Raw genomic sequence first — 17,417 nt, 5'->3', positions numbered from 1 at the left:
GTCAGCTTTGATAAAAAAAAATAAAAATAAAAAAAAAGAACTGTCAGTGCTGTCGGTGTGATGGTTGTAGTCTCGTTCTGCTAGTGCAGCGGGATGATCTCGCGGCTGTGGTCTCGCGAGAGGTTGCTTACAGACGTTGGAAAAAGATGGACGTCGGGGGAAACGGTGGTGGATTAGCAATCAATAACAAACAGAGAGCTATGCTGCCCAACAAAAGTAGAGGCGAATTCATCCGGAATCAAAGGAAAGATTCCGAGGTAAGTCGTGGACCCGTTAACCTACCTCAGGATTCCCTAAACGACATTCTTCTTAGTTCTTTCTAATGCACATTGTTTTGCGACACTGTTTTGCTCTCAACAACTAAGCTAGCTTCCTGATTTAACACCCTATTTTTGTTAATCTGCGAAAAAACACACATGCAACCCAAAGTACCAACAAATTCCCATATTTAAGTGACAATCTAGAGGAAGATTGCTAAAACCATGATGGTTGACGTTAGCCCTCGTTAGCAAAAGCTATGCTGGTGTGCCAGATGATCACTCAGTAGTTTACAGTGTCCGTGTCAGAGAAACCTGTTGAAAACTAAACCTTGGTCTCTCACAACCGAGTCAGACGTCGCATTGCAAAACAAATACAGATGTTTTGCATAAGTATCTCCTTTGATCCCCAAGTGTACCCCAGATTTAGCTTGTTTGACTTCTTTGTACGTAGTATTCTCTAATGTTTTGTGCCCAAGCAAACACAATCCCTTTGGTCCTTCGTCAACCAAATCCACTGACAGATGTGAGAAGATTAGTCCCCTTCAACTTAACTGTTTCATCATCAGATATGATAAAATATCGCTGTGTTGCACGTTGAAAAAGCACAAAATGTTGATGAACATTAGATGCGTTCACTGCCGTCATCTCAAAGGTAGAAAGACCAAGACATTTTGCATGCAACGCTGTCAGGAGATACGGTTTTTCTTTGGTGTTTAATTGGATTATGGTTTCAACTATTGAATATTTTGTTCTCAGGGGATGTCAGAATCTCCGGACCTTGAGTTTGACTATGCAGACACTGACAAATGGACTGCAGAGCTGTCCGGTATGTACAGTGGATTATGTTGCTAATCTGGTTCAGTTCCTACTGCCTGTGAATTGTATACATTTTTGTCCAGTTTTAAATTGTTGGTACGTTTCATTCCAGAGCTATACAGCTATACAGAGGGACCAGAGTTTACGATCAACAGGAAGTGCTTTGAAGAAGACTTCAGAAGTCATGGTAGGTCCTCCGACACATCCAATTTGCCTGCATGATAAAGTGGCATATTGGGTACATTACACCTAACAACAGGGTTCAGGGATGTTTCTAAACCTCTTCCTCGCCGCCGTGTGTAGTGCCCGAGAAAAAGTGGACGGAGTTGGACGCTGCGCAGCACAGAGCGCACGCCATGCAGCTGCTGGACGGCCTGGAGGTCATCCGGAGAGAGAAGAGGCTCAACGTGGCTCGGGCCATCCTCTACATGGCCCAGGGTGAGTCCCTCTCATCCTCAATCCATCTCAAGCGACAAAAAACAGAACCCACTGTCCGGTCCGTTTTTTCAGTGTCCTGTTCACGAAGGCATCAAAAAAATAGTGTTTCATCTGCGCTGGCATTATGTGCGTCTGCCCCCCCCCCCCCCCCCTCACCTCCGTTCAAACAGTTTTCCGTTATACCTGGGCAGAGTAATAAGAGAGCGCCGTGGAGGCATTTTCAAATTTTCAATTTTCATCAACAACCGAGATGGCGGCGGCTGAGTTGTCACACGTTTTGTTGCTCCGATTTTTTTTTTTTTGGTCTGTCTAATAGCATCCAGAGGCAATTTGGTCGGCTACCTGTTGACAATCAGATATTAATTAAGAGGTTCCAGATTCCAGACTTCCAGACGATTAGGTCTGGCAACGTCGGCCTGTAAAAGGCAATACAAATCTAGAAAGTAATAGTCATAATACTAGTGACAACACGCTAGACACTATTCTAAAAGCACTTCTGAGAGATCAACAAACATCCCCACCCCCTCTCAGTCCCCACTTGCATTTAATCCCTCACTCACATCCAGAGCCAAAATGGCTTTCAAGTGAAAGTACCATGTGTGGAGGCTTATTGATTAAACATTGGATTTAGTTGTGTCTCTGTCCGTCTGTCCGTCTGTCCGTCTGTCTGTTTGTTTGTATCTCCGTCTGTCTGTCTGTCTGTCTGTCCGGGTGTGTGTAGGTACATTTGCAGAGTGCAGCTGTGAGGCTGAGGTGCAGCACTGGGTGAGGTACAACATCTTCCTGCTGCTGGAGGTGGGGACCTTCTCAGCTCTGGTGGAACTGCTCAACATGGAGATCGAGTACGTGTTCTGCATGTCACTCATCAATGTGCATTCCTGTTACAAAAGTTACACATCTCATCCGTTATTTGTGTTATGGATGCTTGCCACCATTTATTTAATTCCAAAACCACAAATGAAAGCCCTCCCATTAGCAGATTCTCTGCATTAGTTAGGCCCAGTTTACGAGGCCTCTTGCCTAAAATAAAAGATCATCTGAAGGAGAATTTGGGTAATAAATAAATACCAATAAAGTTATCTCATTCCATTCTCTACTGCTAAAGAGTCAGTGAGTCAGTCTCAACACGTTACACAACAAGTTCATGGCTTGAGTGTGTCCGGTGTGTCTCGTGGTCACAGTAACAGCGCGGCCTGTAGCAGCGCGGTGAGGAAGCCGGCCATCTCCCTGGCGGACAGCACAGACCTCCGGGTGCTGCTCAACATCATGTACCTGATCGTGGAGACCGTGCAGCAGGAAGACTCTGCGGACAGGCCGGAGTGGAGGGCCATCAGAGACACCTTCCAGGCAGAACTAGGTATGCCGCCAGCGTGTGTGTGCCCTGATTACCTTTTGCACTGAAGGTCTTCAAGTGGACTTTTAAACATTGTTTGCGGGACCGCCCCTCGTTTCCTGTAGGCTCTCCCCTGTACAACAACGAGCCCATCTCGGTCATGCTCTTCGGGATGGTGACCAAGTTCAGCACCGGGCATGCCCCGCACTTCCCTATGAAGAAGGTCCTGTTGCTGCTGTGGAAGAGTATACTGGTGAGGAACATCTACACAGCAGATCAGGGGTAGAGTATAGGGAGGGACGCGGGCAGTGCAGTGGAATGGTTCAGGTGTTAGTGGTTCAGGTGTTTGACTCCCCGCCGGGATATATTCTGGGTTCAATCCCCGTTTCCTACACAATAACTACTAAGACAGCTAGCCTCTCCCTATTTGTTGTTGAGCTGTATATCTCTACGCTGTTAGATATTACTATCGGAAGTAACACTTGGTTCATTTGCAATTTAGTTCGCACCGGTAGTAACGTCAAATATAATCGTCCAGTAGTATATAATAATATAGTCCAGTATTTTATTTCGCTTACAGCTATTATTATTATATTTATATGTCCAGTTTGTGTTTCTCATATACATTACTATTCCAACGCCAGCGACTGCTGCTGTAATTGTTGTTCATAGGACAAATAGACCATCTTGAATCTTGAATCCAACGTTGACTCGTGGACCGTCCCTCTGTCCCCCGGCTGTGTAGTTCACCCTGGGCGGCTTCGAGCAGCTGCAGAACATCAAGGTGGGGAAGCGGGAGGAGCTGAGGCTGCCCCCCCTCCCCGAGGACAGTATCCGGGTCATCAGGAGCATGAGGGCGGCCTCCCCGCCCGCCTCCGCCTCCGACCTCATCGAGCAGCAGCAGAAGCGCGCCCGCCGCGAACACAAGGTAAGATGGCCGCCACGGGTCAACTCGGAGTTGTCACATGATAGATAGATAGATAGATAGATAGATAGATAAATACTTTAATAATCCCAGGGGGAAATTATTTTTGTCACGAACTCCAGATATACATACACAAATATTAAGAACAAAATATAATATTATATATATATAATATAAATATATATACATGCATAAAAGATAAAAGATACAACCTAAGAAATACAAATATACCATGTCCAATTCAGGTTGAAACCTGAAATCAGCCAGCAAATGTTGACTGTTCATATTAAGTTTACAATTAAATAGATTAAATCAATTTATATGAAATATAGATTTTTTGCTGGTATACTATACGGGTATTATTTACATCTCCGGGCATCAGTTCTTGGGACTTCCTGTGTCATGTTAATAATACGTTTAATAAGTCTATTTGACATAGCGCCTTTCTCACACTCAAGGTCGCTTTACAGTGTCTTGAACACACACGGAACAAGACGGCACAAAACAAATAAAATAAAATAAAAATAAATACAGAGGGTCTAGGCGGAGGTGGAAGGGGAGAAGTGTTCTTGAAACAGATTGGTCTTGAGATGAGCTTTAAACAGAGGGAAGGAGGGACAGTTGTCGATGAACGCAAACGGTCGTCCAACGTGGAGGGGTGAATAGTAACCCTGTGTGTTCCCAGTCGCTGACCAAACAGGACAACCTGGACGCCTTCAACGAGAAGGACCCGTACAAGGCGGACGACGCCCGCGACGAGGAGGACGACCACGACGACAACGACAACGCCCTCGAGACGGAGCCCTTCCCCATAGAGCGGGACGACGTCATGCCCCCGCCCATACCCCACCCGCCCTCCGAGAGGGTGTCCTTCCCCAAGGGCCTGCCCTGGGCCCCCAAAGTCAGGTGTGTGGCTCTTGATGGAGATGGATGCACCATGTGTCACTCAGTTTAAGGAGGATCAACTCAAAATGTCGAGGTCGCTTTATGGCCTTTACTTTAATTGTCTCCATTAAGATTATGATTATGATTATGATATGGTCATTTTGTTGTCTTCACAGGGAGAAGGACATTGAAAATTTCCTCGAGTCAAGTAGAAGTAAATTCATTGGATACACTCTTGGGAAGTAAGTCTCAGTTTTTATGAGAAAATCAAGATGCATTTTGTGGGGTTAATTTGCCTACTCCTCTGCAGATGATTTGGTTTTTTAATTATACATTATTCTACAGCGACACAAATACCGTTGTTGGCCTACCCAGACCGATCCACGAGAGCATTAGGACACTGAAGCAGGTATTGTGCTGTACAGATGGCTATTACTCAAAGAGATACTTCTGTATTGTTTAAGGTATCTTTGTCTCTTCTGCCATTTAATCTTTAATTTTGTTCCTTTTTTTTTTTTTTTAATAGCACAAATATGTCTCGATAGCAGAGATTCAAATTTTAAAGGAGGAAGAGTTCCAGAAAACTCCACTGTCAGGGGTAAGTTGCAACAAGCACACTGCCTAAGCCACCTCTTTTACCACTTTCACTTTCACTACCACTACTACAACCATCAATACCCCTATCAGGATTCACCACCACTTCTACCACTATCACCATCACTGCCCGACCACTACCAGTACAACAGACACTACCACGACTACCACGATCACTAACACGACTACCATGATCACTACCACAACTACCACTACCATAGCTGCTACCCCTACCACAACCACTGCCGCTATTAATACCAAAACTACCACTTTCACTTCCACTACTAAATATCCTTCATATTCTATAGCGTAAATATGACGTTATTTTCTCTGTTCACAGGGGGAAGAGGATGTGGAGATGAGTGCCATCGAGCTGTTATACCAGGGTATCCTGCCCAGCCTGCCTCAGTATATGGTAACTACTCCAGTCCCTGGGGTTAACCTCTATACCAGGGTATTGTACCCATTTAGCCTCAGTTTATGGTAACTACTCCAGTCCCCGTCTATTCACCTCACTACCCCAGGGTATTCTGCCCTTCTGCTCTACATATAAGTGACTGTGTGTGTGTTAGAGACCCAGCCGAGAGGACAGGCCCGGCTCTGTGCTGACGGCTCCATGGCTTTGTGCTCCCCCCCCCCCTTCACTCCAGATCGCCCTGCTGAAGATCCTCTTGGCGGCCGCCCCCACCTCCAAGGCCAAGACGGACTCCATCAACATCCTGGCCGACGTGCTGCCAGAGGAGATGCCGTGAGTCATGCGTCTCCTTCTCGCTGTCCGCTCCCAGCTGTCCGCTCCCCCACAGACCCAGCCGCCCGTTCTGACCTTAACTCACGATGAAACACACGCGGCAGTTTCGCCTGCCAAAGTCAAGCGGGACAATAAACCGGCATTTATTGCTGTTGTTTTCTGTTTTGTGTTAGATGTGTCAGATAGACGGACTCAGGCTGTACATGGACAAACAGGGCCATCGGTTGTATTGGTAATAATCGTGTGTGTGTGTGTGTGTGTGTGTGCAGGACCACCGTGCTCCAGAGCATGAAGCTGGGCGTGGACGTCAACCGCCACAAGGAGATCATCGTCAAGGCGATATCCGCCGTGCTCCTGCTCCTCCTCAAACACTTCAAGCTCAACCACATCTACCAGGTGACCCACCGGTCCCACCGACACAACGCCTCTGTTAGGGTACTCTCAGCACCACTAGTAGGCCGGTCCATGCTTCTGGTCTTAACCCTCTTGGGTTGTTTTTCTCCTTCTTCTTCCCAGTTTGAGTACATGGCTCAGCACCTGGTGTTCGCCAACTGCATCCCCCTCATCCTCAAGTTCTTCAACCAGAACATCATGTCCTACATCACGGCTAAGAATAGGTAATGCTGCTCTGTGGTTTGTGACGTCCTCTGTGAATCCTCCAAATGTTGGAGAAGCTTGTTGACCTCGTCTCGTGACCCGTTCTCTCCCTCTGCAGCATCTCCGTACTGGACTTCCCGCACTGCGTGGTGCATGAGCTTCCCGAGCTGACCGCAGAGAGTTTGGTACGTTTCATTTTTTTCATCACAGTAGGTACGAGTCGCTAAGGGTAACGAGAGCAGCGTCGTTTGGATGGTTCCCGTTTCCTGCGTTTTTCCTTGCGTTTTGGTTATTTATTAAGCGATGATTTATGTTCTGCCGTCCACAGGAAGCGGGAGACAACAACCAATTCTGCTGGCGGAATCTGTTCTCCTGCATCAACCTGCTGAGGATCCTGAACAAGCTGACCAAGTGGAAGCACTCCCGCACCATGGTGAGGCGGCGGCGCCAGACGGGAGTAAAGGGCTGGTTATGGTTCCACGTCGACGCAACGCAAACGGGGTTTACGGACCCTTTACGACGTCCTTGCGGACCCTCCTTGCGTCCACCGCAAGGGCCTGGCGTGCGCCTCCCAAGAATTGTAACCCGACGCAGAACCGAGACGGGTTCACGACTGTGTCGAAGCGTCTGCGTGGTCCTTGCGTTGCGTTGACGTGGAACCATAGTCGGCCCTTAAACCCTGGTATCACCCTCTCCAGTGTTTCCCCCGGAAAATGTCTTAGTCAAGGTGGTCAAGGAGCGGGGGGGGGGGGGGGGGGGGCTGGGTTGAGGGGGTCTTCGGTGAGGGGTTTCAGTTTGCAGTAATATATACAACCACCTGATGTCGCCGTTTCAATTCCATTCAAAAAGCTTTACGGCATGACTATTGTTTTGAACAGTATTACCGATGCATTATTTACCTTTTTATTTTTTGTGCTTGGTGGAAGTATGTTTTCTTTCCCTACGAGAGTTTTGTACTTTATTTTTATTTGTATACATTGATAGTCAAGGCGGGGCCCTATTGTTGTACAGGCGGTCGCCTTAACCATACAGTGATGCGGGACGCCCTGCTCTTCTCTGTGAAACGTGTGTCTGTGCTGTTCCAGATGCTGGTGGTGTTCAAGTCGGCCCCCATCCTGAAGAGGGCGCTGAAGGTGAAGCAGGCCATGATGCAGCTGTACGTCCTGAAGCTGCTCAAGGTGCAGACCAAGTACCTGGGCCGGCAGTGGAGGAAGAGCAACATGAAGACCATGTCGGCCATCTACCAGAAGGTCCGCCACCGCCTCAACGACGACTGGGCCTACGGCAACGGTGAGACGGTGACTGCACCCTGAGACCTGCTGAACCTCAGTGTCTTCATGAAGATCTAATCCTTCAATGTGTTTGTATCGATTTGTAAGGTTTCCTTTGGACTGTATTGGACTTGGAAAAAAGAAACCTTCTACCCCCACTACTCTGAGTGTGATTAATGTCAATATGGGTTAGGGTTAGATCAAGACTCACAGATCAATCAATCAGTGTTTTATTAGTAGCCTACTAATAAAATCCACTGTTCAATCTGTGAGTAGAAAAATCTATCCCTGATCCATAGAACTAGATTAGAGTCTGCAAGTGACTCTAAACCATGTGGCCGGTAGGGGGTTATTGCCACTAATTCAACACGTAGCGTGGGGTGGGTTGTGGTTGAACAAAGTGTGTGTAATGTGTGTCCCAGACCTGGACGCCCGGCCGTGGGACTTCCAGGCGGAGGAGTGCGCGCTGCGGGCCAACATCGAGCGCTTCAACAGCCGCCGCTACGACAAGGCCCAGAGCAACCCGGACTTCCTGCCCGTGGACAACTGCCTGCAGAGCGTGCTGGGCCAGCGGGTGGAGCTGCCCGAGGACTTCCAGATGAACTATGACCTGTGGCTGGAGCGGGAGGTCTTCTCCAAACCCATCTCCTGGGAGGAGCTGCTGCAGTGAGGAGGCGCAGAGACCCGCACATCAATCATGTATCCTGCTTTCTGCTCTAAGCATACATCCCCCCCTCCCTCAGTTCACCTCTGAAGGTAAATTTTACTTTTAAATCTCAACTCATTTTGGCCGAGTTCTGTATGTCTGTTGACACGGAGTAATACAAACTTGGTTAGTCTATAAGTCTAATGGGCACCCCGGTGTCATTTGAGGACCCCCAAACAACTTCTGGATTTGCAGTTTGACAAACCAAAATGCTTTGATTCTTGATCAAAGTAAAAAGTAATCAATCAAGTCCATAGATTTAGGCTATTTATGATATTTCATATCAAAATAGCCGACCCATCGCATTCGTTCGTTTTAGCGTGTTTATCTGCGTTCTGTATTTTTTGTGACGGAACCAACGGTTTGTATTTTTATCGACTATCTCTTGTAAATGCATAATCCAGCTTTGTTAGAAACCATGGGGGGCAGCCCTCAGCTTGCTTACCAGAGCCTGCGTAGTGCCACTAGCCTGCCTGTTGGCACCAAGTCCGTTCATACACTACACATGTTTTTACCAATATGGGTAACCCTTTAGTTGACATGGTAACGCATGAGAGACTCATCGGCACTTTGGAAAAAGCAAATGAATTCCACGTTAGGCCTTCTCTCTGTCAACTGAAGCACTGCCGAAATATACTCCTTTTTCTTATGTATCAACTTTAAAAGACATACGCATGGTCAAGAGTCCTTCATTTGATAGTGTTTCTACATTTTTAATTTACCGAACTCTACTGTACTTCAAGATGGGCCAATAGTGATATTTTAACACTGAAACACAAGTTCTTAACGTTCACGGGGACCCGAATCGGCATGTCGTGCATCAACCATAACTGTAATATAATATTCCTTGGGTACCTTCTTATGCTTTATATTTGTGGACCTGTTATTCTATTTTTAATAATTGTATGAAAGAGTTGACCTCCTGTTGATCGGGCGACGTCTGCGTTGACATTTCTGTACTGTTATGATTTGCGTGCGATCTCCTGTGTGGTCATCATCGCGGGTAGGGACCATGGGAAGGGGACACTGAACAGTTGGGGGTTGAATACTAGATTTGTTGATTTATTAGTCCACGTCTATTCATTATCAGACATGCGTACAATTTCTCAACCCAAAACATATGCTCCTCTTAGAATGTGTCTTCTGTTGCTCCCTAGTGGTATACAGTACGTATGTGGGTGTGTGTGTATATAGGTGAAGTGTGTGTGTGTGTGTGTGATGTGGCAGGGAAATGTCTACATTTAACCTTTAGGTTTGGTGTAGTTCTTAAACCTAATCGGGTAATCGTGCTCAGATTAGCACTTTATCCATGTTTAAAAGGTGATGCTTATTCTACCGTATTTCAATGAATTGATTAGATCTTAATATTTTGTCACCCATTACTTTGTATGGTTTGAATTCTGTAATAAAAGTAATACTCATCATTTGTCTTTGAAGTATTTGTATTCACGGGGGAGTGGAGATATCTAAACGTATTCTGTACTGTATATGTGTATTAAGTTTGAAACAAATCAATATAATATTTGAGTAAATTAACCTCATGGAAATGCAGTTTTTTCTTTTGACATCTGTCGGTAAGAAAGGTGAAATGGTACTTTTGGTACTTACTTTTGGTAGACCTAGTCCAAAAAACCATGGGACCAGTAATTCTCAATTAAAAAGATTCACAACTTTTTGTTTTGTGATATTAATTTATTACTCTTATCATGAGTCTAATTCAAATACAATCATGACGACTGACAAAACTCATTTTATTTTCAACTGCTGGAGACACCTTGAGGGGAATCTCTCCCTTACAGACAGTGCTTTAAAGCACAGTTTGGTAAGACCCCACGCCCCATAGGATAAAGGATCTCAGAAACTAATAGGCACATTCATGCACAGATAATGTACACACACACCCACACACACACACACCAAACATTCAGACTCCGGCACTAATACAGAAGAGCTACAACCCTCGTCTGGCTACGAGAGTTATGAGGGTGATTGTTGTACAGTCTGTTCAGGTGTGTTTAGCGTACAGTTAGCTCCTGAAACGTACATGTAGGATATTGCTTTTTCAAAGACTGCTTGAGTATCTTAACGACCATGTATACATAAAAACGAACAAATCAAAACGATATTTTGGGGATTTCAGGTGAAAAAGTGCAATTGTATTCACATTCAATGTTAGCTCACATTTACCTTTTAAAAGGGTTTAGTCATGTTTAAGACATTAATATAATGTTACTTTGCTTGGGGAAAATCGATCAGCTGAGTTTGACGACATACACAAATTGACATCTTCAACAAGGGGTTACATGATGCACTTATAAGCAAAGCGAATCTGTATTTTCTTTGTAATAAACATGACTACTAACTAACTAAAATCTCAGGACAGAGGCTATAGCAGAGGTGTCTGAAGACTGGAGCATTTCACCGTAACAGGACAAACGTTCAAGGAAGCTGAAGCAAGTGAAACAAAACAAATAAATGAATGCTTGCTACTCTCACATTACAAGGCTATGTAATGCGAGATTATTCTACAACAAGATTGGACCCATATCTTCAATCACCTTGATGTAGCCACCACATTCAAATCAGATTCACAATTGCACATGAAACTAATTGAAAATAGAATCTGGTCACCTTTTAAATTGATTACTCTGTTCATCAATAAAATATACACACAACATAGACAGCAAATATATCTAAATATAAATATAGTCTTTAAATCCCTAACACCATGGCTTTTGAATATTGCGATAAGAAAAATAATGTTCACGTATTCAACACAAGGGAAGCTTAGATGATTCACGGATGAGTAACACTTATACAAAAATGGCGTCCTACTTATTATTTGACTACGATGATTGTCTCCTGGGGAGGATGGCAGTTCAACCAGAAGTTACAATGGCTTCTTAAGAAACTCTGGTATATTCTGAATAACCCGTCATTCTGAACAAGAAATACACTGCAGAGTAGCAACTGGGGATAACATAAAGAGGATAGTAAAATAAATTATCTGTACATTTTGGCCTCTGCAAGCATAGACGTGACAAAAAATGTGAGGTTTTAGAATGATTATCCCATTACTCCTTGACAGTATCAGGGACTACAAGGTAAATCTTAACCTAGAAACACCATTTTTTTTAATATCACTGTATTGTTTTGAAACACAGCAAACAGGATTTTGTGGGTTCCTTTTGTAAACAGCAAATCCCTTTTCATTTCATGGGGCATCAAAAACATGTGCAGAAATACTTTTTTCTATGTGCTTGATCATTGTGTTTTTGTGTTTTTTCCTCTTTAGCCTTAACATCACTTAAGAGTTGTAGTCTGTGCTAAATCAGAGTTCACGTAGAATTTTTGTGCGTCATAATTTGTGCTCTAATTTTCTGTATAAACCCAACCATCTCCCTTTGTTGTAGTATGGGCTTCATTTTAATAATATTTTGTGGGGTATAAATGTGTGCCCACAATAATCAAATATGTCTTTTGCAGGCAATAGTTGCAAAACAAACTGAAACACTTCAGTTGGTGGTCAGCAATAGTTGTGCCGTGTATTATTTGTGCTATCTGACCAAAAATGTTTCCCAACAGCTTTGTGAATATTTTTTTCGCACAAAATATGGTATATTCATACAATTTATTTTGATATTATTAATATTAATACTTGTTTTCTACCAGAACATCTTGAAAATTATTTATGTTTTTTGCAGCTCATCTATTGTTTTGTTTTTCTGATGTACCTGTGAGACCAAAGGGTTATTTTCACATATTACTATTTACACTTTTGTCGACTCTGGTGGTCAGACCGGAAAAGCTACGTATGAAGTATGACCTCATATCTACACACTGTAGCAGCATCGTGAGAGAGAGAGAGGGAGAGAGGGAGAGAGAGAGAGAAGATCAACGACGCAATGTCTCTCCATTAGCCCAACATAGTAACCCATTACACGCTTCTCCTAGTGCAGTGCATCGTCAAGGTTTGAACATGGAATAGATATGCACAATATTGCTATTGCAGACATTGGAACCACTGCCTAATACGTCAACACAAATGAACCTATGGTTATACGTTGACATGACTTTGAGGGCCTTTGAGGGTTAAACCTCAACTCAACTAGTTGACTCACACCGAACTCTGTATAGCTCCTATACTATGAATAGTCAATGATAACCTTGTTGGTTAGAAGTTCCCTTCCTCTGGAATCCCATGTGCTTATCAGGATGGACGATACTGGAAGGAACAATTAAGTATTATTAATATACCTTGGTAACACTTTGTAACTCAAACACTACTACCACTAAATACTACACTACAAGACAAATACGTCACTTCTAACATTCCATGTAGTCCGAAATGTCCCTAAATCTGATTCCCATCGCATCTGACATTCATGTTATTCGCTTGGCCCTCTTAGGTTACTGTTATACTGCTGTACAGTGAAAGCCCCACCTCCAGCTACAGTGAACGTTATGTTATTAAGTGAGGTAATTCCCACATGTGTAGGCGTTGGTAAGGGTCTCTGCGCTAACCTGTGGAGAACCCCAGTGGAGACTATGTGATCGATAAGTGAGGGTATGGGGGGGCGGGGGGGGGGGTCTGGGAAGAGCAACCAAAGAGTATGTATTTTACACGACAGGAAGTGACATCATCACGGGGACGGATCAGGAGTCCGACTCGGGGGTGATGGGCGTGCCGGGGCTGCTGATGGCGGCGTTCTGGTAGCCCGTTCCGTAGCAGCTCTTGGGGGACAGCGAGTTGGGGTCCAGGGGCTTGCCCCCGGGGGCCAGGAGGGCCCGGTGCGGGGGCAGCGGGGGCGGAGCCTCCCCCGGCTTGGTGAGGATGAAGTGGCTCTCGTCGGGGGTCTCCAGGCTGGACATCTCCTTCATCATGGTCTTGCGGTAGGAGACGGAGAGCTTGTTGGAGCCGTCCGACATCAGGTTGAAGTGGCGGGCGATGAAGACCACGGGCAGGGGCAGCAGCGCCGCGAAGATCAGGGCGTAGCACATGCCCAGCGCCCAGGGGGGGTAGCTCTCGAAGCGCTCCTGGGCCTGGGGGGGGGAACGGGTTGGGTTTGTAGGCAAGGCAGCTTTATTTATAGAGCGCTTTTCATACACGAGGCAGACTCAAAGTGCTTCACATTAAAACATAGCCATGCATTAAAATGAAATAAAATAAAATGTAGTAAAAGAAGTAGAAGAAAACAAAGGGAAAGTTAAAAAAGAAAGTGCAATGTGTGATTTAGCAGAAAGCTAACGCAAACACACATTAATATGAAGTAATAAAATAAAAAAAGATACGTTATAGAAAATAAAGGAAAAAAATGCATAGTACAGAGTACTTGGAGGGTATGCAAGTGAGTGTGTGACTTGATTAGTGTTTCATGTGATGTGACTTAAACACAAGAAGAAGAGCAGGATCTAGTAGACATTGTTCAATGTATACATTAAAGCAATACCCTGGGGATGCCAAGTCATTTAATTCATGACTTGTGTTGTGTGTACCCTAAAATACACACAACACAATTACACACACATGCGCACAGACACACACACACACAAACCCCCCCCCCCCCCCCCCATACACACACGCGCCTACACAGAGTGAATCTCAAAATTGAAATAAACACACACACACACAACACAATTACACACACATGCACACACACACACACACGCACAATAACACACACACACAAACCCCTCCCCACACACACACGCGCCTACACACACACACACACACACACACACACACACACACACACACACAATCGCACACACACACAAACAATCGCACACACACACACACACACACACACACACACACACACACACACACACACACACACACACACACACACACACACACACACACACACACACACACACACACACACACACACGGGTACTGACCAGCTCTTGGATCCAGGCGTTGTAGCCCGGCGGGCTGATGGCCATCTCGATGACGGTGGCTGTGATGAGGACGATGAGACACAGGGGAGACACGTACTTCCACATGTAGAAGTAGAAGGAGTACGGCCGGAAGCCCAGCATGTCCTCCAGGTCCTGCATGAACCTGGAGGGGACAGGGGGACAGCTTTACACAACGCCACTCGCCCTCCAACTCCACGCAACATGTTCATTCACCGGACAATGTGTTGTGTGTGTGAGTGTGTAAAATACACAATATACCCACAAGTTTGACAACTTCATACCCATCATGCATGCAAAATCAGAAGGATACACGCATGATGCAACAATACATAAATAGAAAGAAACTCATCCCCCACAGAATATATACCTTCTAGCATGAGCGCACGATACTCTTCACCCGCACACACATACACTCACACACACACACACACACACACACACACACACACACACACACACACACACACACACACACACACACACACACACACACACACACACACACACACACACACACACACACACACACGTATATATCTATCCAGTGTGGTGGCTCCCACCTCTTGGTGCCGTATATCCAGGCAACAGAGACGTTCTCCAGGATGACCACCACCGTGAGGGGCAGGCCGGCTGAGTAGTCGTCAAACATTGTGACAAAGTAGTTCCCCGAGCGCTGGACGAACAGCAGGCCGCAGAAGAAGGCCACGATGCAGCAGCCCACTGTGGGGGAGAGAGAGGAGCACATTCCCATCACACAAAACTGTTAGGTAACCCTTACCCTAAATCGGTGGATAGGACTACCTTCTAATGGAAGACTATGAAATGCAAAGAATGGACCGCCATCATCATCATCCTAATCTTCGTCAACATCTTCATCCTCATCTTCAACATCATCCTCTTCATCTTCATCATCATCCTCATCACCATCATCATCATCATCATCATCATCATCATCATCCTCATCCTCCTCATTCTCATCAACAACAGCATCATCAACTTCATCATCCCCATTATCATCCTGACCATCGTCATCATCATCATCATCATCATCATCATCCTCATCATCATCATCATCCTCAAATTCCTCATTCAGCTAATGGTGATCATCATCATTGCAGTCAATCATCCTCATCAGTTGCAGCAGCAGCTGGGGGGAGGCTCACCGGTGAGGTACTCCTTCTTGACCTTGTAGGCGTCCAGTACGGGCGTGGTGATGCCAGTCATGGTGCCGATCATGCTGCCCAGGCCCAGGTTGATGAGCATGAAGAAGAACATCACCGACCAGAAGGGGGACCCTGGGAAATGGGTCATGGCCTCGGTGAAGGCGATGAAGGCCAGGCCTGTTCCCTGCACCGACTGTAGGGGGCAGTGGGTGAGAAAGCAAGAGAAAGATGCAAATCTTTTCAGTCCCATGGAGGTTTATTCACCTGGCGGCCATCTTGGTTCCAATCTTTGTTTTGCTAAATGTTTGTTTGACGGGGCTGGTGTTCAGCCTTAACTTCTCAACGTCCAACTAGTGTTTAGAAACAATAGTGTTTTAAATAATAGAAGGTTGTACTTGAGTAAAAGTTCAGATATCTTAGTTGAGAGTGACTCAGTCACCTGTAAGAAAATCACTCAAAAAAATAGCTTGAGTATCAAAAGTATTTAGAATCAAGATGGCCACCAGGTAAACAAGGAACATTGAGGTCATTCTGCTCTCTGCTCTCTGCCGTACCTTCCTGCTCTCTCTCTCTTAACAACACAGACATCTGACCCACAGCATCTTTAATTATGCACTAGAAACACAACAGGGTGAAACTAGACACTATTAATCGGCCGTCTCTTAGCTAATACTTAGTTATGCAGCATCTTATCCTAGCTATCTTGTTGCATAAGGGACATGGGTTAACCTAGCGATTGTTACTGCTTTGAACTTCTATGAACATCCTTACTGCACCGACAGCGATATACTATTTCACTTTTTTATGACAAATGTACATATTGTAACTCGCTTTGGATAAAAGCGTCTGCTAAATTTATTAACCAGCAGGTTAATAAATGCCCTAAATTTAAATGTTATTATCTCTCAACAAAGGTAAGAGAGACTGAGGGGGGGGGGGGGGGGGGGGGGGGTCGGGTGGGGGGGGGGGATAGGGGGAGGGGGGCGGGTCTCACCTTGTTGAGCTCGTCCTCCAGGAGACACTGATCCAGACCTAGGTCGGCGAAGCCCCCCTCCTTCACGGTCTTGATGACGCCGTACACCTCGGCGTAGTCCGCCACGGTCATCTGGGAGAAGTTGACGTGCAGCGGGATGAGGTCGTGACTGAGCACGTTGGCGTTGAGGTAGCCCAGGATCTTCTCAGAGTTCCTGACGGACGGACGGAGGAAAAGCGGATGTCGATTAGAAGGTTGAAGTGACCTCGTGGAAAAACCAAGCCGTCAGAAGAGTTTCTGGCAACAAAAAAGTCTCAAACAATTTTAATAATTTTTTCAGGTAATGTTGTCCAAATCGACTTGTGTGTAACATGAATTGCAGATTGATCTCATTTAGGTTTAACCTAATTTGTAGGAGATAGAAAGGCGTGACATCCTTGAGCAAGGCATCTTGCATCCTCGAGAAAGGCATCTTGCTCAAGGATCCCTACAGGTTGAGTGCAGACTGTTATTCAAACCCAGAATCCTTCGATCTAACACCCTAACTAGGAGACTACTCTGCCCTTGCGTTCTGGCGCTAGAAACCCCTGTGTCCCTAGAAAACAAATAAATCCTGGTGTGTGTGTGTGTGTCCACTTACTCCGTGACACACTTCTCATTCATGATGTTGGCCTTGAAGCCCAGCACGGCAAACACCACCAGGGTGGCCAGGATGGACGTCATGAAGTTGATGACGGACACGAGCACGGCGTCGAAGTGGCAGTTGTTGTCGATCTTGTTGTA

At 45.5% G+C, this 17,417-nt stretch overlaps 2 protein-coding genes across 2 annotated transcripts in view; one reads left to right on the top strand and one right to left on the bottom strand.

Moving 5' to 3' along the window:
- The first annotated feature begins 97 nt into the window (after positions 1–97).
- Positions 98–9,997, top strand: strip1 (striatin interacting protein 1). Its single transcript, XM_060069656.1, has 20 exons — positions 98–257; positions 1,017–1,086; positions 1,189–1,263; positions 1,380–1,514; positions 2,236–2,356; positions 2,696–2,871; positions 2,973–3,100; positions 3,593–3,775; positions 4,458–4,678; positions 4,834–4,899; positions 5,003–5,066; positions 5,184–5,255; positions 5,592–5,666; positions 5,902–5,999; positions 6,269–6,395; positions 6,516–6,616; positions 6,715–6,781; positions 6,925–7,029; positions 7,682–7,886; positions 8,290–9,997. Exons 1-20 carry the CDS (start codon positions 147–149, stop codon positions 8,535–8,537), a joined length of 2,448 nt encoding a protein of 815 aa, XP_059925639.1. The 5' UTR covers positions 98–146; the 3' UTR covers positions 8,538–9,997.
- Positions 9,998–10,305: 308 nt separating this feature from the next.
- The window catches only part of LOC132470968 (sodium-dependent neutral amino acid transporter SLC6A17-like), a gene marked incomplete at its 5' end in the record, with an annotated part of 8,343 nt that continues 1,231 nt past the window's right edge, over positions 10,306–17,417 (bottom strand). Inside the window, 6 exons of the mRNA XM_060069932.1 lie at positions 10,306–13,616; positions 14,478–14,640; positions 15,059–15,218; positions 15,662–15,854; positions 16,656–16,848; positions 17,275–17,417. The exon at positions 17,275–17,417 is cut by the window's right edge and continues 99 nt beyond it. Coding sequence (XP_059925915.1) covers positions 13,230–13,616; positions 14,478–14,640; positions 15,059–15,218; positions 15,662–15,854; positions 16,656–16,848; positions 17,275–17,417 — 1,239 coding nt within the window. The remainder of the gene's footprint in view (positions 13,617–14,477; positions 14,641–15,058; positions 15,219–15,661; positions 15,855–16,655; positions 16,849–17,274) is intronic.

This window comes from Gadus macrocephalus, chromosome 13 (assembly GCF_031168955.1).
Source record: "Gadus macrocephalus chromosome 13, ASM3116895v1".
Lineage (NCBI taxonomy): Eukaryota > Metazoa > Chordata > Actinopteri > Gadiformes > Gadidae > Gadus > Gadus macrocephalus.
Note: the sequence above shows the minus strand (reverse complement) of the source record. Positions and strands in the feature narration are given on the sequence as shown.

Coding starts and splice junctions, on each gene's coding strand:
- strip1 (XM_060069656.1), top strand. CDS start 147: ATGGACGTCGGGGGAAACGGTGGTGGATTAGCAATCAATAACAAACAG. Junction 5,067..5,183: donor GCATTAGGACACTGAAGCAG/GTATTGTGCTGT, acceptor TTTTTTTAATAG/CACAAATATGTCTCGATAGC. Junction 7,887..8,289: donor CGACTGGGCCTACGGCAACG/GTGAGACGGTGA, acceptor TGTGTGTCCCAG/ACCTGGACGCCCGGCCGTGG.